The following is a 15758-nucleotide window of genomic DNA, read 5'->3' on the forward strand; positions in this document are numbered from 1 at the left end:
CGAACCCCACCATCAGGGTCTCTAGTGAAGAACCAGGTGGTCGCTTCTTTATGCCCCTTCATGCTCTCGCCGGACCGTGGTACAGTGGTTCTACAACCACGTGCATAACAGAGTAACAAAACTCATCAAGCAATCAAGCAAAGTGCTAACTGCATCTGTCAGACATTTATAGCCGATACTGTCAATGTGCTGTAAGTATACAAGATGGAAATCCCCCTTTAAGGAGTGGATTTTGCAAACTCCACAAAGATTAGGTACTGCATGTAAGCTGCAAAAGTAGAGAAACATCCCTGAGCCATCGTCGCAAGCTGAATTCCTTGTTCTAAGCTTCTGTGCAGCTATACAAGACAGCAGGGCTGCTTTGTTCAAGCACATCTCCTAGAAGTAATATATAACAGGCCCTTAGTGGACATCAAACAGCCGAAAAACATTTTCAATAGCTCGATTATTGTTTCTGGAAGTCACAAGCCTGAGGCTGTATTACTGCTGGGCTCTCCTGACAGCGTCTTCTGCCCGTTTGCTGTCCTTTCAGCTTTCTCACAGAGGCACAAAGTCTCTCCGGATCACCATCCACAAAAATATTTCCACTTTAATTGGCATGGATGGTGGTAGCTAAAGGAACATTTTTGAAAATGTGTGGGAATTAATTGGGCCAGTGATGTGAATCCATAGAATATGAAAAGAATGAAGAATCAGTATTTCTATCACACGCAATGTAATCGCAGGGTTTGCTGAACCTACAGTATACCAGCTGTATCCCTGTACAGCCGGCACGTTACACCACCTTGATTGATATCTGCTGTTAAAGCAATTGAACGCCCCAGCTGCCTTTTAGTGATTTATGTAATAGTAAGTGATTGCAATGTTGTACATAAATATTACAAATGGCATGTAAAAGCATGCTAGTTAAATATTTCATCCTCTACAAATTAAATGTTAATGACATGAATATTAATTGAATGTGAATGTGCTCTTTAAATACTTTCTTCTAATGCACTTATAGTTTGATCAGCTGTCTTATAGGATTCTATTAAGGCAGATTCAGAAATAGTAAAGAAAGAAAGAGATGGTGAGAGGAATGAATACAAATACAAAATATCTTTATTGTTAGTTTAAAGGGGTCATCCCACTGTACAACCCCTTTAATATTAGGACATATAAACATCATAGTGGAAGACCACCCTCAATAAATCAGAGTCTATCTTTATCTTCCTCTACCTTCCGCTCTCCCTCGCTCTCTGTTTCTCTCTCCCTCTTCCACTCTTTCCTCCTCTCCCTTGCCATCTTACCCTCTCATTTTCCCTTTCCATTTCCCTCTCCCACTCTGTCTTCCTTTCCTTCTCCCTTTTCCAATCCTTCTCTCCATTTCCCTCTACCTTTTCTCTCCCTTTCCCTCCCTCTCCCTCTCCCCCTGTCTCATTTTCCCTCTCCCTTTTTCTCTCCCTCTTATGCTCCCTCTCTCCTCTCTCCCTCTTCCTTTCCTTTCCCTTCCCTTTCCCTCCCTCTCTCTTTCCCATTCTCTCTCTCCCTCTCCCTTTCTTCCTTCCCCTACTTCTCACTTTCCCTCTTCCTCTGTTTTTTTTCCTCCCTCTCCCCTCCATCTCACCCTCTCCCTTTTTATCTCCCTATCCGTCTTCTTCTCCCTTTTCACTCTCCCTCCCAGTCACCCTCTCCCATATCCAGTCTCCTCTCTCTTTTCCCTCTCTCTTTCTCCCCCCTCCATTTTCCTCTCCTTCTCTCTCCTTTTCGCTCTCCCTCTTCTTCTCCCTCTCCTTTTCTCTCTCCCACTCCCACATCCCCTCTCTCTCTCGTGAACTAATTTATTTAAATAACCACCATGTAATACTACATGTTTGGTCCCGCAGATTGTCTGGGGAGCTTGTCCTCTTCAGCATTTATTTATTTATTTTCCTCGCTTTTATAGAGCCAATAATTCTAATTCTTTAAAGGCATTATCATCACTGTCCCCATCGGGGCTCACAATCTGAATTCCTCCTCTGTATCTGTTTGGAATACAAGCCTTTAGCTCTTATTTGAAAAATTCTAGACAACCTGTGGTGCACGCGAGTCAGGAAGGCCCGGTGCCGAGTGGCACCTCCACCCCCCCCCATCCCACCCTGTGTACCGTTTTCAGTGATATCTGTATCCTCGGGGTGCCGATTCTGTTTCACCTGAATAGAGATCCGTCTCAATGCAGCAGGCGCAATTATGTCACTAAATTTTGCCTGCTGTGCGAAATCTCAGTCTGCGCAGTGCACTGACTTTTAATGCTGTCAGTACTTGTGAGTGTATTGTACTATGTGTGAGAAGCTGTGGGTGCCATGATACTGTGCGCGGTGACGATCATACTATGTGTGGGAGCCATCATACTGTATGTGTTGGGGCTGTAGGGGTCATTTTACTGCGTGAAATGATAATCATAGTTTGCATGGGGGCCATCATACTATGTGTGGGAGCAATAATGCCTGGTGTGGAGGACTGTGAGGGCCATTATACTGTGTGGGTGGTTGTGGCACATCATACTGTGTAGGGGGTTGTTTGGGCCCTCATGCTGTTGGTGGCGGAACTATGGTGACATAATACTGTGTGAGGGGCACTTTAGGGACAACATACTGTTTTGAGGGGCTGTGTGGCAATGTACTGTGTTGTGCTTCTGTGGGGAACATACTGTGTGGGGGCCACTTGAGGGACATCATATTGTGTTGGAGACAACTTGGGCTTTGTACTATGTTGGGTTTCTGTTGGAGGCATCATACTGTGTTTGGGGCACTGTGGAGGCATCATACTGTGTTCAATGCATCATATTCTGTTTGTGGGAGTCACTATGAGGGTAATTTATGTGGGGTAATTTACTATGGGATTATCATATGGTGGGTGAGGCATTTTTTGCCATATGATTCTCTGTGGAGGCCGTAAAAGGGTATCATAGTGGGTGAGAACATTAAGGGGCTTCAATAAGGGCACAATTACTGTGTTTGTACTGCAATATATGTCCCTCTTCTTGCCCTTAAAAGTAAGGAGGTATGCCCTTCTGTGACACAAATAGTATTTTTTTTACGGGGGTAATGTGGAGGCCCAATTAGGACTTTTGCTATGGGGTCCCATGATTTGTATGTATGCCCCTACAGGCAACACCTTTAAAGGAGATCTCCAGGATTAATATATTGTTGATCTCTAATTAGGAAAAGTTGGAGGTCCGAGACCCAGCTGTTTTCAGCAACGACTGCGACCAGACAAACAGAACAGCTTTCTTCACTGTGTAGTGATTGTTTCTGAGTACTTCTTCTATTGACTTTAATAGTGTGGGAGGAGACCAGAGTACTCAGAGAAAACTCATTGCCGATATTGTCCTTGGTGGGATTTGAACCCAGGACCCCTGCACTGCAAGGCTACTGTGCTAACCACTGGGCCACTATTCTCAGTGTCTCCTTTGTCCTCCACTGTCGATAAAGAAGCAGGGGCATCACTGACAGGGAGAGGAGAGAAGGAGCCGAGGACTGCAAGTGCACTGATATGCCGACTGTGAGTACACTGATACGCGGACTGCAAATGCACTGATACGCGGACTGCAAGTACACTGATACGCGGACTGAAAGTATACTGATATGCGGACTGCAAGTGCACTGATATGAGGACTGCAAGTGCACTGATATGCCGACTGCGAGTACACTGATACGCGGACTGCAAGTGCACTGATACGCGGACTGCAAGTACACTGATACGCGGACTGCAAGTATACTGATATGCGGACTGCAAGTGCACTGATATGCGGACTGCAAGTGCACTGATATGCAAACTGCAAGTGCACTGATATGCGGACTGCAAGTGCACTGATATGCGGACTGCAAGTGCACTGATACGCGGACTGCAAGTGCACTGATATGCAAACTGCAAGTGCACTGATATGCGGACTGCAAGTGCAATGATATGCGGACTGCAAGTGCACTGATATGCGGACTGCAAGTGCACTGATACACCCAATTTAATTTGCATATAAATAAAAGATGAATATCAGCACAACAATTGGCCTCATTATAAGCTTCTTTTATACCTACCTATATCACATTTTCTCTGCTTGCGCAGGGGAGTGTTGCCTACAGTTCCCTTTTAAATCAAAATGCCCTCATATTGGAAACTGGGTCTTCTAAACCTGAGAAGCATTTTTTTCTAGTGTCTTCCTTTTTCACAGGTGCTGAAAAATGCCTACATGAGTTTATACTGGTGTTCTGGGAAAGGCGAAGTCATTGAAGATTGGTGTCGATGTGACCTTACTGCTTTTGATGAGAATGGTTTACCAAACTGCAGTCCACTTCCACCACCGGTGTAAGTTATTATTATATTTTCATAATTGGTAACAAGCCCCTTTAATGCCATGAAGCAGATTACCTACCTGTTCTTTGGCATTGGACTCATACATGGACACTTAGGTTTCCATAACATTATAATTATCACTTTGAACAATTTCTATGATTGTCTAGGTGACACTAATTGAAATTAGCGTATTGAATTCCATTCCACCCCTGTAGTCTAGATTATTTAGGTTTTATGACTGGCCGTCCAATTTACTCTACACTCCCAAGCACCCTACCTCCCACAATTTTGTTGGCCAGGTCCACCCATTTACCTGCTGCATTGATTGACAGCAGTGAGCTACAGTGGATGATGAAACTGAGATGAACAATGTATGGACCTTTCGGTGCCACCCAGATTGCTTCTTATTAGGGATGGACGAACCCGAACGGTAAAGTTTGGGGTCCATACCGAGCACGTAGTGTCCGTGCACAGACCCTGAACATAGAGTTCTCCCTGAAGTCCTTGTTACTGTTCAGGTTCGGCAGCCCCGAACATCCAGTGTTTCACATCCTGTCATCTGTGATAGTGCGAGAAACACCAGCTCTGATTGTCAAAAATGGGGGGGACCCCATGCCATTTTTTAAAATTATTTATTTAAATAATTTAAAAAAATGGCGTAGGGTCCCCTCTATTTTTGATAACCAGCCGAGATAACGCTGACAGCTTAGGGCGGCAGCCCACTGCTGTCGGTTTTGCCTGCGCTGGTTAGCAAAAATAGAGGGGACCCCATGCCATTTTTTTATTTTATTTATTTATTTCACAGGCGCCGGTTGATGAATACTCTCATCATCGTACACCTGCTCTCGCTGCTATGAGTAGTACCTTCATTGGCTGACGCCTGTGACCAACAGTAACCGGCTCACAAGCTGTCATCTGTGTGACAGCGTGGGAACCGCAGCACTTTGATCTGCGGTAACAACTTACAGCCGATCACAGACGATGTTTCTCTCACTGTCACACAGATGACAGCGTGGGAAACACCGGATATTCGGGCCCCCCATTCATTTGAATGGGGTCTGGGTTCGAGTTCAGGTATCGTTTTTTTTTTAAATGTTCGGCCGAACCTGCCGGACTCAAACATTCATGAGTTCGCCTATCACTACTTCTTATTTATACATGAAAATAATATGTTTTTTTTTTCTTTTTCAAAACTCTCCAGCTGAAGGGGTCTAAGGGTTAAAGTTTCTCCTTGTTGAGAGCGCCAATCTGGTACAAGGAGACTTAAAGGCCATGTGATGAGACATATAGGCCATACAATACTGCTCTGGGAATTTAAATATACACATAGCCACTTCAGAGAGGAAGAAGACTAAAACTCTAATGACAATTATTGGAAGTAGCAATCCTAAAAATTAATATCGACCCTTTAACGAGCCTTGCCACATTATTTAGGATAAAAAGCCAAAGCAAACAATCCATTTGGGTACAGAAGTTTCCGTGTATTTATCCCTTATCAATGCACTGTAGAAGGTCTTATTTGGCTGGATGAGAGGCCTCTGTCATGGGGTGTAAATGGGAACATTTATATTTGTGGAGAGTGCAAAGCTATCGTAAGGAGACTTATAGGCCATGCAATGCTCCTCTGGAAATTTAAATGTGCAAATTGCCTCTTCATATGTGATACTAGATTTCAAGTCTTCTTCCGTTCTGAAGAGGCTATTTGAACATTTTAATTCCCAGAGGAACATTGCATGGCCTACAACTCTCCTTACTCAGTCTTGGCGCTTTCTATAAGGAAACGTTCGACCTTAAACCCCATGTCATAGGCCTCTCATACAGTCAAATCAGACCTCTTGCTTTGCACTGAGGGAGGGGCAAACAACCCAAACACGTGTTCACATGTTTTGGGTTTTAGAATTGCTACATCCAATAGGTGGCACTAGAGTTCAAGTCCTCTTTCTCTCTGAAAAAAATCTGTTTGCATATTTAAATTCCCAGTAGAGAATTCCATGACCTGTAACTTTCCTTACTCCGACTTGGCGCTTTCTACAAGGAGAAATGGTCCATTTTAGATCAACCTGTCAGAGGCCTCTCACCCAGCCGAATCAGACTTTCTACTTTGACATGATGAGAGGCAAACACCCCAAAACATGTGTCTGCAAATGGAATGTCTGGTTTGGATTCTTATGCTAAGTCATGCGGCAAGGCTCATTTAAGGGATGATATTGACTTTGAGGGTTGCTACCTATCTAGTACCCAACAGGTGGCACTAAAGTTCATTATCTCTTCCTTTCTGTAGAGGCTATTTGCTTAGCCAAATTATGCTTTGTCTCTTCCTAGTGCATGATTCCTTACCAGAAGCTGTGCTAACTTTAATATGGATTTAGGAGCTGACAGACTTCCTTTAAGGTTTCTTCTTCTTAGGATATTCTACTGTTTTAGAAAACGAGACCATTTTACATATTTATGAGGGTTTATTTTGCAGGTTTCGTTTGTCTCCTAACATGGAGCCCTCAAGCACTGTGGTTGCCCTCGAATGGCTGGATGTCCAAGCTGCTATAGGAACCAAAGTTTCCGATTACATTCTCCATCATAAGAAAGTAGATGAATACACAGATACAGAACTATACACAGGTACGATGCAGTAAATAATGGCCACTCAGCTCACTAAAAGGTGTTATCCTTTATGGGATGTCTTTTTTACGATTACTTAATTTTTAGTGCATTTTATTTCCCCATATGAGTAGCTTTATTCCTCAGTAAAGCGGGCAAACTATGTGCCGGCCCAAATTAGCACTGTATCTCTCACACATCACGTAATATCCACAGTTCCTCCCAGGCGCGTTTGCAGAAGCATCTGTAGGTGGGATGGAGATAAGACCAAAGACCCTATTCATTATTGCATTTGCACCTGTTTTTGTAGCATTTTTAGTGTTTTGCCCTTTTTTTTGTGTTTGCACCAAATTCATCTTTACATTTGTGCCTTTTTTGAAGTCTATTTTATTCTTTCTCCTGTTTTTCGTGCTTTACTTTTTGTGCCTTTTCATAATGCTTCAAAATATGTTGAAAATATACTGTAGTGCCCCCCCGGAGTGATTTTATATTCGCCTGAAATTTAGGTGCAATTATTATGACATTTTAGCAGAACATGCAACTTTTTGCACTAAAAAAGTTGTTAACCCCTTCACGACATCCTCGTGTACGGCTCAAGTTGGAATCAGGTGTATGGAGCGGGCTCACACAGCGAGCCTGGCAGGTGATGGCTGTGTATTACAATTGCAGGTGGTTAACCTGTTAAATGCCGCTGTCAATCTCTGACACGTGCTGGCATGCGTGAGCGTCTTTCTCTCCACCCATCAGCGCACCCGTGACGTGATCGCGGGTCGCCTATGGGTTTTCATGACAGCCGGGGGTCTGCTGATGACCCCTGTGCCTGTTATTAAGGAGCTTCCTCTGAAACTCTGCCTGTGGCCGGGCTTCAAAGAACACCGTGATTCCTGCTATATGCAGCAATGCTGTGGCATCGCTACGTATAGCACAAGCGATTGGACGATCGCAGCTTTAAGTCCCCTAAAAGGACTAACAAATACAGTGAAAAGTAAAAAAAAATGGTGAGTGGTCAGACTTTTGTATTGACCTATCTAATGAGAGTGTGAAAGGAGGTCATTGTGAAATTGTGAAAAAATCCTGATTAGTGGATCCTGTGTATCAGCTGTGTATGGAGGTGCTACCTGTCAGTGTAATCCTGCCTCTGATGATAAGAAACCTGATGAAAACACTTCCTGAAAGGACAGGAAGTCATGGTAGAAAATTGCAAGATGACTATTTTTTTTTTTTTTTTTTTTATAAAGATCATGATATGAAAAAAAATCATTGCCAAATTTTTTTGTAAATATATGTAACACAAAAACCTGATTTAAACAACAGATCATTTTCTGATGATAGCATTCTTGAATTTGCAAACTGAGATTTTATTTTTGGCTTTTATCCAAAGTCATGTGACAAGGCTCGTTAGAGAGTCGATATTGACTTATTAAGATTGCTGCTTCCAATAGGTGGGGCTATAGAGTTCTAGTCCTCTTCCTCTCTGAAGAGACAATTTGCATACTTCCAAGCGCATTATGGCTTAAAAGTCTCCTCACCTCGGCATGTCAGGCTTGACATGTCACTCTCCGCAAGGAGAAATGTTAACCCTTGAATCCCGGTCAGACCCCTCTCACCCAGCCAAACCAGATCTCACACTTTTCACTGATGAGGGTCATGTGACAGGGCTCGTTAGAGAGTCGATATTGACTTTTAGGATCGCTACTTCCTTTAGGTGGCACTAGAGTTCTAGTCCTCTTTCTTCCTGAAGAGACAATTTGAATTTGCGCAAAATTCATGAACCGTGTATACCATTTTGATAAATTTGGTGCAATAAATGTCAATAAATACCACAAGACAAAAGAAAAGTAACCTAGTAAAAAATAGTGCAAATAATGAATCGGGCCCGTAAACTTCACAGTGGCTGGATTTCATAGCAAGGGTGCTGTATTGCAAATTGGGATTACTTTACAGAGATGCTTATCTTTACTTCTTGTATCCATTTTTTACGATTTAACCTTCATTCCTGTCCTCTTAAAAGACAAGTATACAATATTGAGTATTATAATTGTATTGTTTTATTAACCATGAATAGAGAATAGATCTCGGGGATTATTTTGAAAGATCACCATCTGATGCACAAACTCTTAGAGGCAATGTAATAGCATCCTGAAGGAAGGAAACTGTCTTCCACAGCCTCACCTTTGTAGTAGAGTTTGGCAGTTTCTCACCCAGTTTTAAGTTTTCTACATAGCTGTTTCCATTTCAGTTAAAGACTATTTTAACCCACATATGAAAATCCCTGCTTGGCATAATTTGTTACTCATACCTCATACACATGACTGTAATCCTACAAAATCCCTGACTTTCTTCAAGTGTACTTAGAAGAAGTGATGCTGTTTTGGAGGCAAAGTGTGAACACATCAAATATTGATTTGATTTAGATTTTTCTTTTGTTCATTCACTTTGCATTTTGTTAATTGATAAAAATAAACTATTAACACTTCTATTTTTGCAAGCATTCTTACTTGGCAGCGTTTTTTTCACACTTGCAAAAAATTGGTACAGTACTAAATATATGTATTCTTTATGTTAAAGTGTCAAAGAGGTTGCACAGATGTAATGTCGGTCAGAGGCTGTTGGCTGATAAAGGCTACCTCGGATAGATTTTGTGCTAGCCACTCCGACTGGTAGATTCCAGAGGAACACTTGCCTTCATCCTTTAACCCCTGTAAAGGATCTGGTCTTACAACGAGGTCTACTGGACTGCTTCCACAGAAGAGCTGCTGGCCGGTGTAGCAAACCAGAGGCAAGAGATGTGTAGATAGTTATCAGGTCAGATACAGGAGTGTCAAGACAAGAACAGAAATAAAAAGCTGTAGTCAGAGGGGTAGCCAAGGTCAGATGTCAGGCAATCAGTTGGAGTGTTGTCAACCAAGCCAAAGTTGGAACGGGGTGGGGGTGGGATAAAAGAATATAATAAGGTCAAGGTACAAGATGGGTTAATCACCGTAATCTAGCAAACACCAACATCCAGGAAGCTTCCAGGCACAATATCTGGACAGCAAAATACCCATTCGTCTGAGTAAGCCGAACCACGGGCTTCAACCAGACAGTTGGCTGGAAATCTACTACAACACTGGCTACCATATCTCCTGAAGCGCCAGCACCACTCACAGGGCGAATACAGCAGCACCTGGTGACCAAATGTACCTACAGGATTAGAAATACATGGCTATCCACAGCTTGTGTGTGGTATTTTGACCCAGCCTCGTTGACGTCAGTAATACTAGACACAACCAAAGATGAGCGTATCAATTTGCGGCACTCTGGGCTAGCATCCAGGTCAGTAGTCAATGGTAACTGGTCGCTAAACTGTTGTCCCACCAATCTCTTGCCTTCTGGTGTCCCTAGCACGGTTTCTGATTACAGGGGCTGGCACAACGTCATCTATGCATCACATTGAACAGATGGTATTGCACCAGGCCTGGCAAATCAAATGCCACCCTGGAGGATAAGAGATTCGTGGGCCTCCCGACTAGTGGCCAGGTTCTTCTGACATGGATGCTGGACCAAAGTCCCTCAAAGCAATCCTCTCATCTCTAGACAAAATCCATGGACAGATGTGGCGCTGGTTTTGAAAGAAAGTTCTCATGTTTTTCTAGTCATGAACAAACTATTTAAAGGTGTTTTTACACTTATTACATTTATCACCTATTGAAAGGATAGGCGACAGATGTATGTTTCCTGAGGGCCTGACCACTAAGACTCCCACCAGCCCAAAGAATAGAGAACAAGATCTTTATATTAAACTATTTTTGGGGGAAATACTAAGGTTTCATTGAGACGCCTGTATTTTTTTTGTGTTTTTCCTAGATAGAGCGCATATCCCTCATAGTCCATGGTGCTGATCATATGTCCGTGGATTTTTGCATACTGGGTGTCTGCAAAAAAATCAGAGACATGTTTACTTTTGATCTGAGTCTGTGGCTTTGTGAAAATTATCATGCCATCTATGTGCAATCCTTGTGCACTTTGTAATGGGTCGGAGCAGCTTTTCATTTCGTTTTTGCCACCTAATATGGGTGCAGCATGACATAGACCCTGATTCCAGTGATGTGTCACTTACTGAGCTGCTTGCTGCAGTTTTGATAAAATTGCTGTTTTATCTACAGGAGATTATCACTAGAGGACTAGTAAACCTGCTGACATGTAGTCCAATCACGCCCCCATCACTGATTGGCTGCTTTATGTACAGTATATATAGAAAGCTGCCAATCAGTGGTGTGTGCGGGGTTATACAGAACTCAGCAGTCAAAGAACTGATAGATCTGCAGCAGATAAAACAGTGATTTTATCAAAACTGCAGCAAGCAGCCCAGTAAGTCATACATCGCTGGAATTATGCAGAAAAGCTGGGGAACAAAATTGCACAATAGGGTCTTATGTGATTGTAACACGGGTACTTTAGATGCAGCTACACAGAAACACAGAGCAGCCAATACAGGGTTAATAAACAGGGGAAGTTTATAATAACAGGGTAAATCTCCACACAGGGAGTAACAGGGGAAAATATGGGGGAAAACAAGGAAAGTAGCAGGTAAAAGTCTTTAACTGACAGTTCACAGTTTAACTAGATATAGCAGAGTCGAACCGGTTGTAATCGACAGTTTTTACAATTAGCTGACTCTTATCCTCCACAAGGCAGTTGCCAGCTGATGCCGGTGTTGATTTCTTCAGGCTTCTCCACCCAAACAATGCTCCGTTTTCTGGCGGCAGCGGGCGGGCACCGGTTTTACCCGCTGAGCCCCTAGTCCATAACACGGCACCTCACGTTCTCAGCTCCACGAACCCTGCGTCTCTTCTCCCTCTAGTCGGCTTGACTCCTCCGGTCCACTGCACTCGGCTCTTGCTCCCAGTCCTGGAGCCAGGAGCCTGGACCCTCTCACACTGCTCTCCTGAGCGGGGTTCTGCTCTCGCATTCCCGCGCGAAAGTCCTCATCTCTCTCTCTCTCTAGCCACGCCACCAGTTTTCCGGTCACCTGACCTCCTAGCTCTCACTCTGGACACGCCCCCAGCTGCCCAGTCACCTGACTCCTGTGTTGGAAGTCTGTCTTCCCCCTGCAACCAGAAGTACGGCCCCGGCAGTTCCGGATCCCTTGTTCTGAAAGTACTTACACCCTGGTCTTCCCTCTTACACGATGATCAGACAAAGGAAATGGTCACCTGGTTCAGTTGTGTAATACACAACAATAGAAGTAGCTCAGAGATTTCAGCTGCTGTAGCCCCTCGGGGTAGGATTAAGTGAGTCCTCTGCGCTGCTGATGAAGATCCATGTAAAGATTCCAGGACACAGGATTGGTAGCGACGCAGTTTATTATCAATGCGTTTCAAAGTCATCTGACTTCTTCAGGAAAAAACACTTCCCAATGAAGAAGTCGGATGACTTCGAAACGAGTTGATCATAAATCGCATCGCTACCAATCCTGTGTCCTAGAATCTTTATTTGGATCTTCATCAGAGGACCCACTTATTCCTACTTGGCACATTGCTGTAATAATGATACACATATCACTTACTGGGCTGCTTGCTGCAGTTTTGATAAAATCTCTGGGTCTCTGCGACTCTCAGATGGGATAGCAAAAACCTGGATTCCCTTTTAAAGAGAATGTCCATGTTTTTCTCATCATGAATAACCTCTTCAAAGGACTTGTCCTATTAAATACAGTTATCAGTCATACGCCGGACTCTACGGGCTCGTATATTCTTCAAGGTTAACCTACTGCTTGGACCGTCTACATTAGAAACAGTCCATAAAACTAATTTGCGTGGCAGCGGTGTGAAGCAATCAGACGGATTCTCTCTCCCCAGATGTTTTCTGTGTAACTCTATCTAGAGCGTCTGTAAGATATTGGAAGTAAGGAGAGGGTCAATATGGCGGATACCTTTTTACCAACACTCCTTACTGAGCTTTTACTGACAGGCGCCTTTCCTAATAATGATATTGGTGAGAATATAGATGCAAATATTGTCTGAAACCAAGAAGAATGATCATCATTCATTTTATTGTCCCTCGGATGTGATTGTTTTATAGATGATGTCCCAAAAAAACTATTTTCAATGTTTTTAATAGGGCCATTTTTATTTATTTCCTTTGCACCTTTTTTTCTGGAGTAAAAGTAATTCCTATAGTGACTTTTATGTTTGTGCCATATCCATTATCCAATTTGCACCTTTTTTTAAAGTAAAATTTACTTGTTTCTGTCTGTTTTTTTTATTCACAATGTGTCCATGTTTTTTTCGATTCCCGACGATAAAGTCATCACTTGTATCTTTTCAAAATCTCATGAAATTTTTGTGTTATTGCACTCCGGTAACTTAGTGGAGTAAAAAAATCAGTCTAATTTGATTTTTGCGCAGCTGAAAATTAATGTGCAACTTTTTTTTTTTTTGAAAGGATCATGCAACATTTTGCACAAAAAATATCCGAGAAAAATCTTTGATTGTGTGCAAAATTTTCATGCGCCTTTTTGGAAGAAATTTGCACAATAAATGGCAACGGACACCACAAGACAAAAAAAGAAAAAGTCACTTAAAAAATGCGAATGATGGGGGAACCTTTTGGGGTTTTTTTGTACAATTTTTGTTTTCAATATATATATATTTTTAAGAAAAATACAACAATATTTCAAATACCATAAGTAGGTAATTGTGGCTTGTGCCCTTAGTTGTACACTTTTCAAAATCTCATGAAATTTTTGTGTTATTGCACTCCGGTAACTTAGTGGAGTAAAAAAATCAGTCTAATTTGATTTTTGCGCAGCTGAAAATTAATGTGCAACTTTTTTTTTTTTTGAAAGGATCATGCAACATTTTGCACCAAAAATATCTGAGAAAAATCTTTGATTTTGTGCAAAATTTTCATGCGCCTTTTTGGAAGAAATTTGCATAATAAATGGCAACGGACACCACAAGACAAAAAAAGAAAAAGTCACTTAAAAAATGCGAATGATGGGGGAACCTTTTGGGGTTTATTTGTACAATTTTTGTTTTCAATATATATATATTTTTAAGAAAAATACAACAATATTTCAATTGCCATAAGTAGGTAATTGTGGCTTGTGCCCTTAGTTGTACACTTGTGTTTATGTCCGACAGTTAAACCTGTGGCCAAGAGAGGGGGCTCCTGCATCAGATATTCTGTCGCACTTTGTCCTTGCCATCTGATCTCTATTCCACAGTTTATGTGTTTCCAAAGCAGCTGAGATATTAGCCATGGAGAGAAGAGGAGGCACCTGGAAAGGGGAGAAAAGCTGCGCGCATAGCTGCAAGGTGTAAAAAAAATGTGAAGCAAAAAATACCGTGCATAGAAGGAAATGCTTGGTCTACGGGGAGGGCAAATTTTGGAATGACCAACGCGTTTTGGGCATTTTTTGACGGTTTGGAATGGCTGGTATTGTTACATGGTGCATATCTTATTCTATACTGCATTATTAATGCCTACTGTAATCCGGCACAATTCGTGCCCCCATCCCCGTTTTATATTAGCAGGACCTCCCCTGTGAGATAGAGCTGTCGGGGGGGGGGGGTCATGTTACACACAGAATCGCTGACTAGCTTTCCTTCTTGGCTTTTCAGGCCAGGCACAGTCTAAGGGGACTCATTCCATCCCTGCTTTAAAAAGCAAACATAGCGCTGGGGGCTTTACTAAAGGAGAAAGTCACTTAAGGACACCAAGTGAAACCAGAGCCAAAGAGAATTAGTAGCAGAAGGGGGAGGGGAAGCGGGGGTCCTGCAATAATGGCCAAACACGTCTGATGCAGAGCATACATACAGCCCCTCTGTGAACTGTTCTTAGCACCGCTCAGTATGCAGACGGCACACATCTATTTATTTGAGCACATGTGCTCGCTCCTAATGAAGGCAAACAAGCGGAGAAGGCCGTTCTCTTCCCATAAATTTGACATCAAAATATTTTTGCTCTGCAATAAATAAAACGCGGAGCTCTCGTTGCATCGCAGCTTTAACGGGGGGCACACAAATAAACTGTAATGTTTTATTAGAGGCCAATGTTCTGCAATGTAGAATTCAAGAAAAAAAAAAAAGGAACAATTATCAGTAAAAAAAAAAAAAAAGCATAAATATGGATATGTTCTCTTTCTGGAGTCTTCTCAAATTCTCTGGTGGTGTAATTATAAGAAGGAAACTGAATAGTTCAAAAAAAATCCAAAAACCATAGGTGAGTTGTTCCATTTGCTTGAATAGTCTTATGACTTCTTATTGAAGTGCGGTTTATACTTCTGCTTTACATTTTTATGTTGTTTTTTTTATTATTAGTTTGAATCACTTTGAATATTTAATCAGGAGTCAATTTGGAGTCCTTCTTTTTCTCCCAAAAATGCTTAGAAGAATTTTAAGGTTTTTCTTAAGTGATTGCACTTTCCAATCCGTGAGCAGAATCTGTACAAAATTGTTTTTTTTTTTAAGTTTCTTTCTACTGTACGTCAAGAAATCTACCATTAGAGCTGGGTCAGTTTAGGGGAAGACACGGACAGAAGGAAGAACAGCGTATGGACCCTCTGCAACCATTAGATCATCTTAATTCAGCACTTTAAGATGGTAGAAGCCCCCTTACTCCTCGGACCCCTATTTGGATGCAAATGTAGCCCCAATAGTATGTCCAACCTGGGGTCAATTCACATTTGTAAAGTGCCTTACGCTGAACACTGTGCCAGGGATTCTCTACAGAGCCAAAGTGACTCAGTCTGTCTCATTATACTGAATGGCTCAATCAGGGGTTGCATCCAAATCCCATTTTTGGGGAAAATTCAGACCGAAACCCTAAAATTGTGCTGAACCTAAAGCAGAGGATAAATGTGAACC

The 15758-nt window shown here is 42.3% G+C and overlaps 1 protein-coding gene across 3 annotated transcripts in view; it reads left to right on the top strand.

Moving 5' to 3' along the window:
- Positions 1 to 15758, top strand: part of ASTN2 (astrotactin 2) — a 1067984-nt gene that overhangs the window by 894642 nt on the left and 157584 nt on the right. For all 3 annotated transcript variants that reach the window (XM_073639713.1, XM_073639714.1, XM_073639715.1), the window contains 2 exons: positions 4190 to 4323; positions 6779 to 6927. In XM_073639713.1, the coding sequence (XP_073495814.1) occupies positions 4190 to 4323; positions 6779 to 6927 (283 nt within the window). The remainder of the gene's footprint in view (positions 1 to 4189; positions 4324 to 6778; positions 6928 to 15758) is intronic.

This window comes from Phyllobates terribilis, unplaced genomic scaffold (genome assembly GCF_046119375.1).
Source record: "Phyllobates terribilis strain yellow unplaced genomic scaffold, ASM4611937v1 Scaffold_7__3_contigs__length_470593459, whole genome shotgun sequence".
NCBI lineage: Eukaryota > Metazoa > Chordata > Amphibia > Anura > Dendrobatidae > Phyllobates > Phyllobates terribilis.